The sequence below is a fragment of the Martes martes genome (genome assembly GCF_963455335.1).
Source record: "Martes martes genome assembly, chromosome: 4".
NCBI classification, from domain to species: domain Eukaryota; kingdom Metazoa; phylum Chordata; class Mammalia; order Carnivora; family Mustelidae; genus Martes; species Martes martes.
Window position 1 is genome coordinate 170,840,163 of NC_137891.1, and position 15,041 is coordinate 170,855,203.

Here is a 15,041-nt window from a genome sequence, read left to right on the forward strand (position 1 = left end):
ACCCACTGAGCCACCCAGGCGCCCCTCAGCTCAGATCTTGATCTCATGATTAGGAGTTCAAGCCTCCACTGGGTGTGGGCCTACTTAAAAAAGAAAAAAAAACAAACACCCACGCTTATTAAAATAAGAACCTAAAAAGCACAATGCTTAGAAAGTCTTGTCTTAATAGCACAGTTCCACACTCTTTGGGCAGCAGGCCTGCTGGATCTGGAGCTGCCACCCCCACTCCCCACCGAACAAATTACATGGGCTGTCACTTGTTTTGTCTAAGCCTAGGCAGGTGAACCAGCAGCAGCTCTTTTCTTTGGTGTTGAGAAAAGGTAGGGGGAATGTCCTAATGGGAAATTTCTTTTTCTCATCAGGTAAGGAGAGCTGCTTCGAGAGAATTGTGTCTAGGTTTGGAAAGAAAGTCACATATGTAGTGATTGGAGACGGACGAGATGAAGAAATAGCAGCCAAACAGGTAACCATGGTAAAGAGAATAGTCCCTGTGGGAACGCATCAAGTAATTAGAAGAATGGTAAAAGTCAGAAATCGTAGCAGTCTTGAGCATTTATAGTGTTTTCTCTACTCTGTCCTATTTTTTTTAGAAGAAAGATGTTCATTTTTCCCCCAAATAGGGTTTTCCCTGAAAGGTATTGGATCTTTCCTTTCCCCCCTCCTCCCTGCCACTCGGAAATTTTAAAATCTTTGAGCCCTGCTGTAGGGCCCTCCATCATTAAACCAGATATGGGCCCCCATCTTCCATCTTCATCCCAAGAACTTGAGACTTCATTACAAAAAGGTGAATCGGTCTGACTTTTCCAAGCTTTAGAGTCTCAGAAAGTCAGTGAAATTTGTTCAGATGAAGTCCTTCCTATCTTTGAGCCCAGAAAATGCTGTTCTGCTGTTAACCTCCTCACTGTGCAGGTCCCAACTCCAGGCCACCTCATCTCACTACAGGAAACCGTAGATGAAGGAGTCTTGACTGTGGAATCTAAAATTAATTTGGGTCAGCTCTCCTGCCTTGATTAGCTGTGTGACTTTGGACAGTTTACTTTTCCTCTTGGAGTTTCCTCATCTGCCTTTATTAAATGGATCTACAGAAGTTCTTTGTCTATGCCCTAGTTTCCTTCCAGCAACTCTGTTTCTTACGTTTGGAGGCGGAGGTTTGCCAGCTAGGACCAGCTGTCCTGGTTTTCTTCATCCAGTTAATGTAAAAACTTCAACTATTAATAAACTGTGAGATTGCTAATCGGGTGGCATTATTACCTCATTACGTTTTCATTCACTATTTTATGTAGCAATTCAAGGACCTTTATCTTTTTTTTCACGTGTTATCTTTGAGGCTTTGGTTTTGAAGTGCTTGTTGCCCTCTGGGGGAGAGAAGACACTAGTGGATGGAGGCAACAGTGCTACTTGGTTTGAGGAAGGGAGTCGGGGAGATAAAGGATGACGTCATTAGCAGAGTAGGCGCCTCTCAGCTGCTGCCTGTGATCACCTACCGTAGCATGTACCCGTTGGAAGACGCCTTAGAGCTCTATCCATTTCAGCTTCTACACTGTGAGGGACCTTTTTTGCAGCCCCTTTCCCAGAGGACTTTCTAGTCCTTGTTTGAATAAACCCAAGGATGGGGAGACCGCTGCCTGTGTGTCCTGTTCTACTGTGGGGTCATCCAAACTGTTAGGATGTTCCTCCTCCCACTGAACCAAAACTTGTATCTCTAACTTTCACATTCTGGTCTGAGTCCTGAGTACGACGTAACAAGTCTGTTTCCTGTTCTGTATATGAGAAGCCGTTTAAATACGTGTGAGCAGCATGCTTGAAAAACACTGAGCTTACTGCCAAAAGAACTGCTCTAAGACTTCGGTATTTCGGGTAACTTGCAACCAGTTAGAGCAAAACGATCAGTAAGACTAACCCCCTTCAGCTTCACAGAATATGGTCTCCCACACTTGGATTTTTTCAGATTCCTTCTTTAAAACGTGGTTTCCGCAACAGCACACGGTATTCTGGACATGATTTTGACAACGTGGTAAATGGGATTATTACTTCTTAGATCTGTGTATTCTGCATCTCAGTCGTGAACAAGATTTGCGCTTTGTTGAAACGTAGAGAAACTTTGTCTGAAATTTACACAAAACTAACCATCTGTAAGAAAATGTGATAGATTAATAGTAATTTCTCACAAGGGTCATTTTATTTGATCCTGAGGACCCTGTATAATGGCTAGAACAAGGATGTGTCATAAAAGCACAGTTACCACGAAAGACCTGGCAAAAATCTCTCACATTTGTGAAGTGTCGTGTAGTGTACAAAGTCCTTATACATATGACTTACTTGATCCTTATAACAGTCCAGTTAGGTGGGCAGGAGAAGAGAGTGTTACCAAGTGTCTTGGGGAGAGGAAGAGGTACAGAGGTAAATATAAGCTCCCGAAAGAAGTTGGGTTAATCTGCTATGAACTGTCCCCCTCTCTTCCAGCACAACATGCCTTTCTGGAGAATCACCAACCATGGAGATCTAGTGTCCCTCCACCAGGCTTTGGAGCTTGATTTTCTCTGAGAACTGGAATGAAGACCCTTCCCCGTGAGCTCCTTCTCCCTCCTGAAAGGAGCTAGAGACCAGAACCATCTGGGAACTCTCTCTCTCTCTCTGTGTCTCTGTCTCCCTTTCTGTCTCTGTCTCTGTGTGTGTCTCTCTCTATTTCTCCATGGAATGCTGGCGAGAACACAATCAGAACCAACAGCTGCAAGGGACGAAGCTTATTTTTGCTAAGAGTGAGCTGCGGCCCCATGTTCACCCTCGTGCAGAGGCAGGAGACGGTGGGATGGAGAGGACAGTAGACTCACCGCAGCGACAGTGCTTTTAATTCTTCCGGGTTTTGTTTCGTTTTATTTTGTTTCAAAAAATGAAGAAAAGAAAAGGCAATTCTTGGGGCAGGGTTGCACTCTTAGATCGTGCCCGGTTTGAGAACTGCTCTGAATTTGCGGGAACAGGATACATGTGTCAGACGTTTGTGATACCATCTCTTGCGGTCTTTGTAATCTCCTTAGCTCTAGAACGTATTCCCAGGGAATGTATATGTTATTTTTATAGTTAAGGGTCTGGTCTCTGAAGCAGGTTTTCCCTCCTTTCTTTTTCTAACAAGAAAGGGGTGTGTAAAGTTTCCTTGGAAAACAGCAATGGAAATATCTAAAATACCTCTCTGTGACAGTAGCACCTCCTTCAGCTGCTCCGGTGGTCCGCTCTCGGGCGGTTTCCTTCCCGTTCTTCCATCTCCTAGTTTGCTGAACCGTGGGGCACTGGACACTGATAACCTTGAGACTTTGGAATTTCCCATCCTAGAAGCCTTAGTCCCCTCTCCAGTCCCTGTTCCCCTTCAACCAGATGGCACAATCCTAGAAACTCCCTCTCTTAAGACGTAAATTCCAAACCTTCAGCTTGACTTTTATTCAAAGACTAGGTCCCAGAGGGCTTACCTCCCAGCAGGGGGGAAAGGACTAAGGCTTCGTAGGAATTTCTGCTTCTTTGGCTATCGAAACAAGAAGATTCCACCTTCTCCCCCGGCAGAGAAGCACCCTTCCCCAGCAGAGGCTCACCCCTCCAGCCTTCTCTTCCTTCTTCGTCACCAGTGCTAGACTCTTGCCCCTGCCCTGCCCTGCCCTCTGTACCTCACATCCGCCTCCATGCAGCTCTGGCCAGTCCCTCAGCTTTGGACCCAAGAAGTTAAATCAAGCCTAAGAACAGACTCGTAACTACATTTGACTTCCTTTGAAGCCCTTAAGCCAAGAAAGGTATTTTGGGCATGTATTTACCCAAATCTCTTGCCTGAAACCGAAGAACAGATTGCTGTGATCAAAACCCACTTTTCCCATGGAACACCCTTTCTGCTTCTCAAATCCCATTCTAAAATGGGAAACCAGAAGGCCAGAAAGACTTCCCTGATTTAAATGAGGGTGCTGGGACCCTACTCCATGCCTGAAAATTTAACCCGGGGCTATATGCAGAAACATCTGTCACCCTGACCTCTAGGAAGATTGGTGGGTGCCCGGCAGCTAATCCCAGCCTTAGAGCCCAGGTGTGTTTGCGGATGCTCCATCCCTCCAAGACGAATGTGGGCCCCTGCTCGGGCAGGATACACTTCCTAGCGCTCAGGAAGTTGAGCCTCTCCCGGGCTGCCTGGAGAGGTGATCATGTCAGCCCCTCAGGCGTGCAGTCTGGGTCCTCAGGAGGACGCGTCCCTTGACCACCCCCAGCTGTAATCGCTCGCCCCCAGAGATTGTGTGTGTCCATTTCTGGAGATGTTGCGGCACTGAGGGGCTAGGCTCCTCCTGATGCCAGGCCACCAAATGGCAGCAGAGAAAGGCTGATAGACACATTCCTTCAGAACGGATTGAGAAAGTGCTCCATTCCTCACAGGTTTGGGGAAGGAGCTGAGGTCAGTGCTCATTACTTAGCTGTCTCTCCGACCTCGTCTCTTCACAGGTGGGGAAGAGATGAGGCGTGTAGTCGGAGGACAGCCTTCCACGGTCTGTGTAGAACATAGTTGTCCACATGCTGCTCTGCCTTGCTTGATAATCGATCTTAGAAAGCTCTGTAATGGGCCTTTCTTCCAGGCCCCAAGCTCTCCCCCTACTAGCAGTATAACTATGGGTTCCCTGAGCTGGACAGAGGCCACCTGATTGGTGCTGCATGTCAGGCTTGTGAGGCTGTGCAGTGGTCCCCCCCGTCATGCACACAGGGCCACACACAAACACTTCCCTCTCCCTGCCTTTTGGGAGAAGCTCTCTCTCCCTAGGAGTTAGACTCCTCTTTCAATGGTGTTTCCCGCACCGCCCCCCTGACTGCCTAGCCTGGGTCTTTGCAAAAGGAACTTGGAATTGGCTAAGAGAAGTGAGGAAGCTCTACCGAGCAGAGCACCTCTGCTTTCTTCTGGTTGTTGCTGCCCCCATTAAGGAAAACGAGAGCTTCTCGATTCCTCTTTGCCAAAATGAGTTGTGCAGGGAACACAGCATTCTTTGACTCTGTGTTTTCTTCCTCCCCAGCACAAAGATCTGGAAAGGAAAGTAAGTGGGTAACACTCTTGGAAGTTGAGGGCAAAAGGATACCATGGGTCATTTCTTCACGGGGAAGCCCTCTTTACTAGAAAGTGTCCCCATGAAGTTACCCACATGATGAGTCTTTCTCCTAGCCAGGCACTGTGGGTTCTGCCGGATGGGTCTGCACGTCTCATGGTGAGGACTGTCTCTAGTGCGGGATCTGGAGTTGTCAGATGTGTCCTGGGTTTAAGAGGTGGCTTGACTTTCGAATGTAAAACTGACTGTGCCTTAGCATCACCCTGTCCAATGCCCCTGGGGCGGCTGGTGGTGTCCGGGAGAATAGATGCCTGTTCCAGACTTCAGTGCCTGTTTGGGCTTTTATTTGGTTTGGGATGTTCCTGTCTTCTGCTCTGCAAGTTGAGGGGCAAAGCTAGTGTCCCAGGAGACTTGTACCGCAGTTTGTCCACAGTTTATACAAACTTACTTTTCAAGCTCCAGGTAGAATCTGATTGACAAACTCTGGCTGCAGCACGTGGAGCATCTAGACATTCGCTACGTTGAATGGGTGTCGAATGGGTGTCGAATGGGTGTCGGTGCCACTGAACCACGGGGCAGAGGCGGGGAGGGGCGGGGCCATGTTCTTTCTCTTCCTGGGAGAATGACGGTCTAAGCCAAGGGCGGAGAGCCGGGGGCCTTCCTCTCCTCCTTCCTGTAGAAGGGGGACAGGGGCCTTCTTAAGCAGGCTTCTACTTCTTACCACCTTTTTCATTGGCTTCCTTTTTCATCCAAAACTTGGAACTCCCCAAATATTCTCACTTATAAAGAAGCCAAATCTGAATTCTGGGATTCTAAAATATCTTAAACTATGAGAGAAAAATCTAGTTCTGTCCCATCCCCAACTTGCAGGTCCTCTCTGTCCCTTCCTCTCCTCCGATTTAGACCGCTCCAGCAAGCAAGGCTCCGTGGCTAGTCCCTAATGCACTGACGGGAGCCATCTCATTAAGGACAGCTTCTACTCAAAACATAACCCTCTGGACTTCAGATGCCTCATTTAGCAGGAAAAGGCATTGAGTGGATCGGATATATTTATGTGACTGCGGGCATTCGTGGCTGTGTAGAGTCCTTGACCATAATGTTATATGTAATGGGAACTATCTTATAAACTTGAAAAAATAAAGTTTTTATTTTCTGTACAGTTTGCTCCTGTGTCTTTTCTGAGTAGGATCAGCCCAGTTGCCCAGCTAAGTAGGCTTCTGAGTAGGGCTTCATAAAAAAAACCTGAAGAGCTCATTAGAAAGCTGGCACCCTTCAATAATCCAGTCATTAATTTCATCAAAAATAAAGACTAACCATTTTGGATAAACAAATGTACATGGGGAAATAAAATAATATTTTAAAATAACTTGCAAGGGGAAAGTTTATTTCTTAATTGTTTCTAAAATCTACTGCTTTTTAAAGTTTAGGACTGGAATGGTAAGAGGTTTCATTTGCTGTCAAATTGTGCTGAAATTTAATTATTAAAGAGAAATCAATACATTGCTGTGATGAGCTTAACATGCAAAAGCAATAAAACTGACAATCTGATATCAAACCTCGCTTGATTTGGCCTCATTTCCTGTCACATCAACTACTTTTGCTCATTTCGTTTCTTCAGATTTGGGTCTGACTGTGCCTCACTGGTCTGGAAAACATTTAAGAATCCCTTTGCCTTTTATTGCAATGAAGGAGGCCAGAATTCGGGCTAGTTTCCAAGTACCACGTGTCAGACTGTAAGATGTATTTTTTTTTTCCAAATTAATTCCCTCTTAGAAAAGGGGGTTGCCTTGTATTCTAGGCATTAAATTTTTTAATCAGAAGGTATGTATTTTGAACCACATCATAGCTGAAGTAGACTTGTTACATCTTTAACTTGGTCGTAAGTACAAATACTGGAGTATTATTTGCTTTTCAAGCCTTGGAGTAAACCTCTCCCACCTCCCCTATAGTAAGTGTAACATCTGCGCATTTCTCAAAAACCTTCGGTTGGCAGGTAAAAATTAGTAATTCAGGGTGGTTTTATTCTTCAAAAACAAGTTTCTTGACCTTTAAAAGAAATTCTTGATGGGATCTTGAAGGAAATTTCTAATTGCAAATCATGTCACTGCCATCTTTTTAAAACTCTTGATTCTATGAACTGTATATACAAATGAAGTGACTGCTTCGTTCCACAGATTTTAGGTGGTATACCTTGTATGTTATTTCAATTTAATTACGTATTACCATCATTTTACAATTTCATTTAGCGATTACAGATGAGAGTTTAGCCAAAACATTAAGAATACACATCTTGGGGATTTTTCTCAGGAAAGTAGGGAATTGCCTAAAACACTGTCTTCTGCTTGGGCATATATGGCATCTCCCCTGAACCTAATCTCTACATATGACAGGAAGCTTGGAAAAGTAAACAGTACCAATGTTTTAGTGAAATCTTTAGAGCCTGTGTCCAAAGCTAGGTTGGGCACTAAGCCTACCCTCTGGGTTCTCAACCCTTGATATTCTCAGTGACTTGAGAGAAACTATAATAATTTCACTTACGGATGTGTTTATGGGTGTTTAAATGTATTCAATTAAAAGAATGGTCCTTTTATAATATTGTATGTCAATTATACCTCAATTAATTTAAAAAAAACCCAGTTGGAGAAAAAAATCCTTTTTCTAAGGCCATTATATCTTATTAAGAGATGATGAAGATAATAATAAATGGTAGTTTTTACTGCCTTTTTTTGTTAAAATTAAGTCAGCAGCCATGTTGGCCATTTTACTGGTCCATGAAATTCAAGTCTGGAAATCACTGGACAGGATGATCCTGGAGATCCTTCTGGCCTTATCCTTCTACTCAAAAATCACCAGCATCATCTCCCCAGGGCTCCCTCCCCTACCCGCCCATCTCTATCATCCTTGGCCCCAGGCCAGCACAGCTGCCAAAGCCTCCTGCCAGGCCCTGCTGATCTCACCCTCCCCCCTTTAGGGCTGAATCAGGTTCTCAGGGAGGCCTTCCCAGGCCATGCTACACAGAACTGGAACTCCCACCCACAACACGCATTCACCCTCTCCCTGTACCCTTCCCTACTTTATCTTTTACACTAGCTCAGACAGTTTTACCTATTCTGTTGTTTCTCCCCTACACGGATGACTGCACCTTTTTCTTCTGTCTCCAGTGCCCTTTTCCTGTTCCCTGGTTTCCCCAAACCACGTATCTTCCAGGGCAACAGAAGTTGCTCTGGTCCCGCAGCCCACATCCACACCCCTCCACTGCACTCCCAGCACATGTACCATTCCTCCCCGGGGCTCTAGGTTTCACTTCCTGGTTCCAGACGTGTTTGTGGCTCCTCCTGCCAGGCCCAGCAGCAAAGCTGGTTAACAGCACACACCCGAGTGGCTCCAGATCTGGGTTCTGATGCCCACCTGGCGGTAATCAACCCTACAACGGCTCACCAGATCCCAAAAGTTGGAAAACAAGGCTGAGACCTTCCCTTTTCTCTGGTCCCAGGGCCCTTACCAATTTGAAGGGTGGACTTCATGTCCCTGACCCTTCTTTCCAGGTGTCTTTGAACTCTGTAGATTTAATGACACAACTAGGTTGGAGGGTTTTGTGAGGTTTTAATAATAATCTAATAATACTGTTAAACAAAAACACCACATACATGTCCTTCACTTGCATAGACAAGTATGGATGCACGTTCTCTTCCTCTCTCATAGACTCTGAGGTAGAAAGTGTACTGCCTAAAGTAGAAAAATACTCAACAGGCTGAGCCATGGCCCAGACCACAGGGTCACAAGCACTTGGCTGAAAGGTGGCCACTTGAGAGCAGGGCCAGAGGCTGGGCTGGCTGCACTGAGGCCTTGGGGAGGCGGATGGGGCCACTAGCTGGACATCCCTGGCTTCCAGCATGACCACCCACTCAGGAGTAGCTAGAGAGGGTAGTCTTGTTCCAGACTCCAAGGACAGAATATTCCTGCCACAGACAAGGCTCTCAGTAAACATCTGTTGGATGACCAGAATGACAGGTAAGGCAGAGAGGAAGAATTCTGAACACAACCTGGAGATCCTGGGCCTTGTAGCCCAGGATCAGGGAACCAAGCCGTGGGACAGCACCTCCACCAATGATTTTGGAGATGGCCAGGGAGGCGGAAATACCATCTCTCAGAGCTCTGGGGTACCAACTCTACCGGTTGGTGGGGAAGGGGGGGGTCTCTTCTTTCCTTCCATAGTGTCTTGTATGTAACTGGAGACCCTGACTCTCCAGGGCCCAGCTGTTCACATCTTGTTCTCGGCCTCAAAGGCAGGCCTGAGTCTTTACTCAACCCGGGTCTCCAGGGCCTGGCACATCGGGCATCGGGTGCTTCTGGAGGGAATCAAGGCCGATAGCAGCATCATTAGCTTATCCTCTGGATTCTACCAGTTGAGTCCATCCATTCTGGGCCTGCTGGGTCTGGCCTCACCTCAAAGGACCCCATTCACCTCTTCTTTCTGTGGCAAAGCAGCCTCCTCCTCCCTAACCCTAGGGAAGAAGTTCTGCGCCAACCGGGTCATGCGGCTGTTGTGAGGCAGCTGAAGGCCCTCGAGGGAGCGGAAGCCCCGGGTCCCATCCACCCGGTCAGGCTCCCAGCGGCAGCTCGGGTGCAGCCAGCGGTAGTAGGCGAGCCGCAGAGCCAGGCCCAGAAGGAAGCAGAGGCCGCTTGCGGGCACCAACACATGCAGTGGGATCCCGCTGGGCAGCCAGCTGGTGTGAGTCGACCAGGTGACTGCCATGAGGATGCTGTCGCTCAGGAGGAACACCAGGTGGATGGTGGCGCGGCCCCGGGTACGGCCCTCGGCCACGTTGAACCAGGAGAAATAGAGAATGGTGGCCACGGTGGCCCGGTACAGCCACTCGGAGCGGGCATCTGGCATGAAGTCCGTGCCCTGCAGCCAGACCCACAGGAGCAGCACCAGCCACAGGCCCAGGAAGTGCAGGGCCACGGAGTGGGGGAAGAGAGCGGAGAAGAGGGCCACGGCCAGGACCCGGGGCCACAGCAGCAGCAGGTTCCACAGGAAGTAGACCACAGAGGAGCCCAGCCCCAGCGGCGACTTGGAGGGGAGGCAGGTGCGCAAGGCCCGGTGGTAGTCGAGCAGCGCCCACGAGATGCCCACAAAGGACGTGCCGATGCTGACCCCTGTGGAGAGGAAGCGGGAACGGGTGAGCCTGCCTGGCACCCCCTAGAGGCCACGCATTCCACCAGGCCCCACGGCCACCCCGAGGTGGGTGTGAGAGCCCCTGATGGCTGAAGGGAAACTACAGCTAGAGAACGTCCCTTCAAACAACCAAAAATGGACCAAGGGTCTGAGCATGGCGTCTGCCCTTCGCCGCAAGGCTTAACTTTTCAGATGCTGCCGGGGCGAGAGACTTCCGGGATTGGAGCCGGGAGGGCTGTGTGACTTACACACCCTCATCTGCACCCGTGTCACCCAGCATCTGAGGCCCCGGGGCCCTGGCCACACCCTGAGCATCTGCTCGGGCCCTGTAACCCTTCCTTTCCCAGAAGAGCCCAATCCTTTCTGGGCACTGAAAATCAGTAATGCCGGTTCCCTGTCTGCAGTCTTGAAAACGGAAGCAGGAACTTCCCTGGGTGGCAACCGGGCTGTGGCGGAAGCCGCCCTCCAGGCCAGGAGAGCCAGCCCTGCCACACACATAGAACGTCCCGACTCACACTGGGTCTTCACCTTGATTCTCCAACGCTAGCAATCTAGGGTGGAGATCCTCTCCCACCTCTTGGTTGCCCACCCTGGACTACGAGCACCAGGCAGCACTGGAGGGCCTCTAGAATGCTCACTCCCCGGCCCTTTCCCAGTCCAGATGTTTACTGGGCACCTGTTGTGGACCAGGAAGCCACCCCGACCCTGCAAGCAGATCTGGGGCAATGGCCCTTCTACCGCACAGGAGGTCTTGGCCCGGCTGCTATCCTCCCAGTTCGCCCAGCATGCTGCATTCACTGACCTGGACAATCTCAGCCCACGATACTGGGTAGGCCAGGAGCACGAGCCCCGGGAGCTAGAGTCACCCATCCTGACCCCACCCCACCCCGCAGGTGACCCGGTACACCTCACCCACTTCCCTCTGGGGTCTTAGCACACAGTCTTTCTCTATTGCCTTGTCTCTGAGCTCCTTCAGGGTACAAGACATTCTGCTCCCTTGGGGTCCCCAGCAGCCCCGTACCTGGCACGTAAGAGCCACTGACAGAAATGTTCGCTAAGTAGAAAGGAAAATCTGTCTCTTCCCTCGCTCCCCGCCTCCCCTGCAGGCAGTGGAGACTGTCCCCATAGTGGCCCCGATCCTAGACACCCACAGCCCTCAAACAGAAGTGTGTGCCCCGGAGTGCTGTGTGCCCTGGTCCAGATGCCTTCACCTCTGCACCTCGTTCCTCTCGTGTCCAGTGGACGGAGCCAGCGCCAGCCCCTAGGGCCGCTGTGCGTGGGAGCAGCGTGGTTGGCAAAGTGCTCTGCACGGCGCTGGCCTGACGGCAGCCCCTCAACCCCCACGGCCGCCGCACTAGTCACTGGTCCTCACTCAGAAGGCTAAGGAGTCACTTCCAGATTGAACGCACACCTGCCTAAGGGACATCCTCTTATTTTCCAAGCAGCCTTTAGAAAAGAATGAAAACCGTCCTGACATTTGTCAGCAGCTCCCCCACACCGTAAAGGGGGGACCGGCCCTCGGCCCATCACTCACACTGGTAGGGCTCGGCCCGGCCGCTCTGCAACACGATGGCCAGCACCAGCGTGAGCTGTGGCGTCGTCTCCAAGAAGGTCTCGAAGAGCCGCAGCATGCTGATGTCCAGGGTCAGGAAGTCAGCATAAGCCAGGTCAAACTCAGAGGGCGCCTCCTGCTGCCACACCAGGAGCCCTTGCTGCAGCCCCTGCACACACCTAGGCAGGGTGGGTCCGGAGGCCCCCAGGGGCCAGGTTAGTGTGCGCTGTGTTCCCCCTCTCCTCTCCCACTGTGTAGATGGAGGCGGGCTCTAATCCTAGCTCCTCACTCACATGCTGCGGGGCCTTGGGCACAAGTGACTTAACCTCACCCAACTCTTTCATCGTAGAATGGGGATGGGTACCAACTGCCACCGCTCGGACTGGCCAGGATGTCCCTGGGTCATCCCAAACCCTGTCCCATTTCCCCCTTACAACATCCCCACTTGACAGATGGGGACACAAGACCAAAGAGCTAAGGAATGGTAGAAACAGGATTTGGAACCCAAAACTGTGTGAATTTCAAAGGCATGCTATGAAATTGCCCCCAGGTGACAGTTCTCAATTTTTTTTTAGAAAGCCTAAAATTTTCTTAGGACCCTGTGGGGGAAGGGGAGCCACCAAGAGTTCCTGAGCACAGGCAACATAGGTCAGATTGTGCTGTAGGAAGATCTCTCTGGCTATGAAGGAGTGGAAGGGGAGGAGGGGTTAGACGGGAAGGACAGGTTCATTTAAGAGAATTGTCCGGAGTGATGGGCATGGAAACAGACACAGAGTTAAGGGAGTCCAAAGGTTAGATAGTCAGGCCTGGGTGACCCGTCGGCACGTGGGGAGTAGTGGAACGTGAACCACGATTTCCCCCACCCGGAACTGACCTCAGTTGGCCACTGGGAGGTGAGCCCATTCCCTCAGAGCCAAGTCATTCACCAGATATTTACAGTCAACTTCCCCTGGATGGACTTGACAGCACATTAAGGAGCAGGGGTGGCAGGCCCAGGTTGGGGCTCTCCCTCAGCAGGAGCCTCTGCCCCAGTCCCCTAAGGCCTCTGCCTCAGTCCAAAGACAGGAACAGACACCCCATTTTCAAAACCAAGGTTCAGTAAAGGCTGTCTGCCTCCTGCTCAGCAGAAATGGGACGAGAGGGGTGCCTGGGTGGCTCAGTGGGTTAAGCCTCTGCCTTCGGCTCAGGTTGTGATCCCAGGGTCCTGGCTGGGATTGAGCCCCACATCGGCCCCACCCACCCCCCACCCGCACTCTCTGCTCAGCGGGGAGCCTGCTTCCCCCTCTCTCTCTGCTTGCCTCTCTGCCTACTTGTGATCTCTGTCTGTCAAATAAATAAATAAAATCTTAAAAAAAAAAAAAAAGAAAAGAAAACAAAGAAAGAAATGGGACGAGAGAGGATGCATGACACAGTTATGGATTCAGGGCTCCTCGAGCCCGCCAGGACTCTAACAATTGCTCTCCTTCTGCCCAACCCGGCATTTTAAGGAGGCCCTTGCAGTCCCTCAGGCAAAACCGCAATATTCAAAGCTCCTCTTGTCCCCTCCTGGAGACTCAATGCAGCTTTGTCAAAGCAAGATCTGCAGAGAACCTGCAAAATGGATTCAAGAGCAGATTTTGGCTCCAGCCGCCCCATCCCAACCCAGACCACAGCGTATCCTGACTCCACCGTCAGACTCTCATCCCTTGGTTTCAGCTTCTTCATCTCCAGCGGGCCCTGTGGCTCTGAAGAGTACCACCCACCCAGACTTTCTGGAACCCAGCCTCTGCCCAGCCCCGGCTGGCTCAGGGGACAGGGCTGAGTCAGACCCCATCGCTGCGCTCTTGCTTGCTCTGGGGACCAGAGGGTGGGGCAGGGAGAAGGAAACTGGGAAAGAGGGCTTGAGAGGACAAGCCCTGCTCTGAGGGTCGGGGCTGCCGATGCTCCCCAGTGACCCAGGTAATCAAGCTGGCTGACATTTGTTGAAGGCTTACTCTGCGCCGAAGCAACTCAATCCCTTATTTCTTTTAATCCCTACCAAACAGAAGCAGGTGCTACAACCATCCCCACTGGAACAATGAGTAAACTGAGACCTGGAGGGCTCAAGGGACTTGCCCAAGGAAGGCCCCACCCACAACAAAAAAGAACATTTTTTGTATGGAACCGGTCAGGGGTCGGCTGTTACACTAGAGTCCACCAAGAGCCCAGAGCACCAAGCGAGGCACACTGGGCTCTTGCCTTCCCTCCCCACAACAGGCCAGCCGGCCAGACCTGTGTCTACACTCCTGTCGCCAGTTTACAGAGGAGGAAACTGAGGCAGGGATGAGGCCACAGATGGTAAATTAGCTAGGACTGGAGCCGAGATAGGTCTGACTCCAAATCATGTGCCTCCTTTTCTTCTCTGGGCTTCAGTCTCTTCCCTAGTGCCAGGGAGGGTAGGGTAGCTGGGTTCTGAGGGCCGGTCAGCCGGCCCCTCTTTCTTTAGGGGCGGGGAGCTCACCTGTAAGCAGAAGTCCCCACAAGGGCTTAGCTTCCTCTCCTGGGTCCCGAGCTTCTCCTTCCCACCCCTCCCCGGTGTCAGGGCTCCCCCCGGGGCTAGTGGCGCGGCTGCAGGGGCCGCGGGCTCCGCCCCGATCCCCCTTCCGAGGGCGTGGTGCTCACCTGTACAGGTAGCCCAGCTGCACGAGGTGCAGCAGCGCCAGGCAGCGGCCCTGGGGCTGCGGCGCGTGCAAGCCGGCGGGGTCGGCTCGCAGCCAAACCCAGCTGAAGAGCTGCAGCGCGACCGAGGCGAGGCCCAGCAGCGCCAGCACCAGCGCGGCCCACAGGTAGCGGCCGCTGAGCACATACTGGCCCGCGGCCCACAGGTCGGCGCCCAGGTCGATCAGGAAGGCGGCGGTACCCAAAAAGCCCAGGACCACGTCCCAGAGGAGCGCGGCGCGGGGTAACCAGGGCATGACCCGCCAGCCTCTCGCGTACCTTCTCCTCTAAGCTCGGACCCGCCCTCCCCGCCCGGGGTCGCCACGGCAGGAAGGAGGCGGGCGCAAGCTTAGGGGCCGCCCGGGGCCCAGGCCTCCTGGGCGGGACTTCCCCGTCCCGCCCCGTCCGGGGAGGAGCAAGGCCCGCGGACCCCGCGACTGACGGCGCCCGCGGTCCCCACACGCCCCTGTCCGTCTGCGTCCCGGAAGGCCGCCCCCGGCTGCGGCCCAGCAACCTGCACAGGGCACCCGCATGCAGCCCCGCTGAGCCCCGAGGACCGCTAGGCCCGCAGACTGCC

General features: G+C 51.6%; 2 protein-coding genes across 3 annotated transcripts in view; one reads left to right on the top strand and one right to left on the bottom strand.

Annotated features, from left to right (window-relative positions):
* EYA3 (EYA transcriptional coactivator and phosphatase 3) overlaps positions 1-2,885 on the top strand; it is a 107,799-nt gene extending 104,914 nt beyond the window's left edge. For both annotated transcript variants that reach the window (XM_080801117.1, XM_080801118.1), the window contains 2 exons: positions 363-463; positions 2,464-2,885. In XM_080801117.1, the coding sequence (XP_080657243.1) occupies positions 363-463; positions 2,464-2,544 (182 nt within the window). In that variant the 3' untranslated portion in view covers positions 2,545-2,885. The remainder of the gene's footprint in view (positions 1-362; positions 464-2,463) is intronic.
* Positions 2,886-8,642: 5,757 nt separating this feature from the next.
* XKR8 (XK related 8) lies at positions 8,643-14,751 on the bottom strand. Its single transcript, XM_080802169.1, has 3 exons — positions 14,429-14,751; positions 11,771-11,967; positions 8,643-10,217 (listed from the first exon to the last, which is right to left on the bottom strand). The coding sequence occupies exons 1-3, from the start codon at positions 14,719-14,721 to the stop codon at positions 9,505-9,507; spliced, it is 1,203 nt and encodes a 400-aa protein (XP_080658295.1). The 5' UTR covers positions 14,722-14,751; the 3' UTR covers positions 8,643-9,504.
* Between the last annotated feature and the right edge of the window lie 290 nt (positions 14,752-15,041).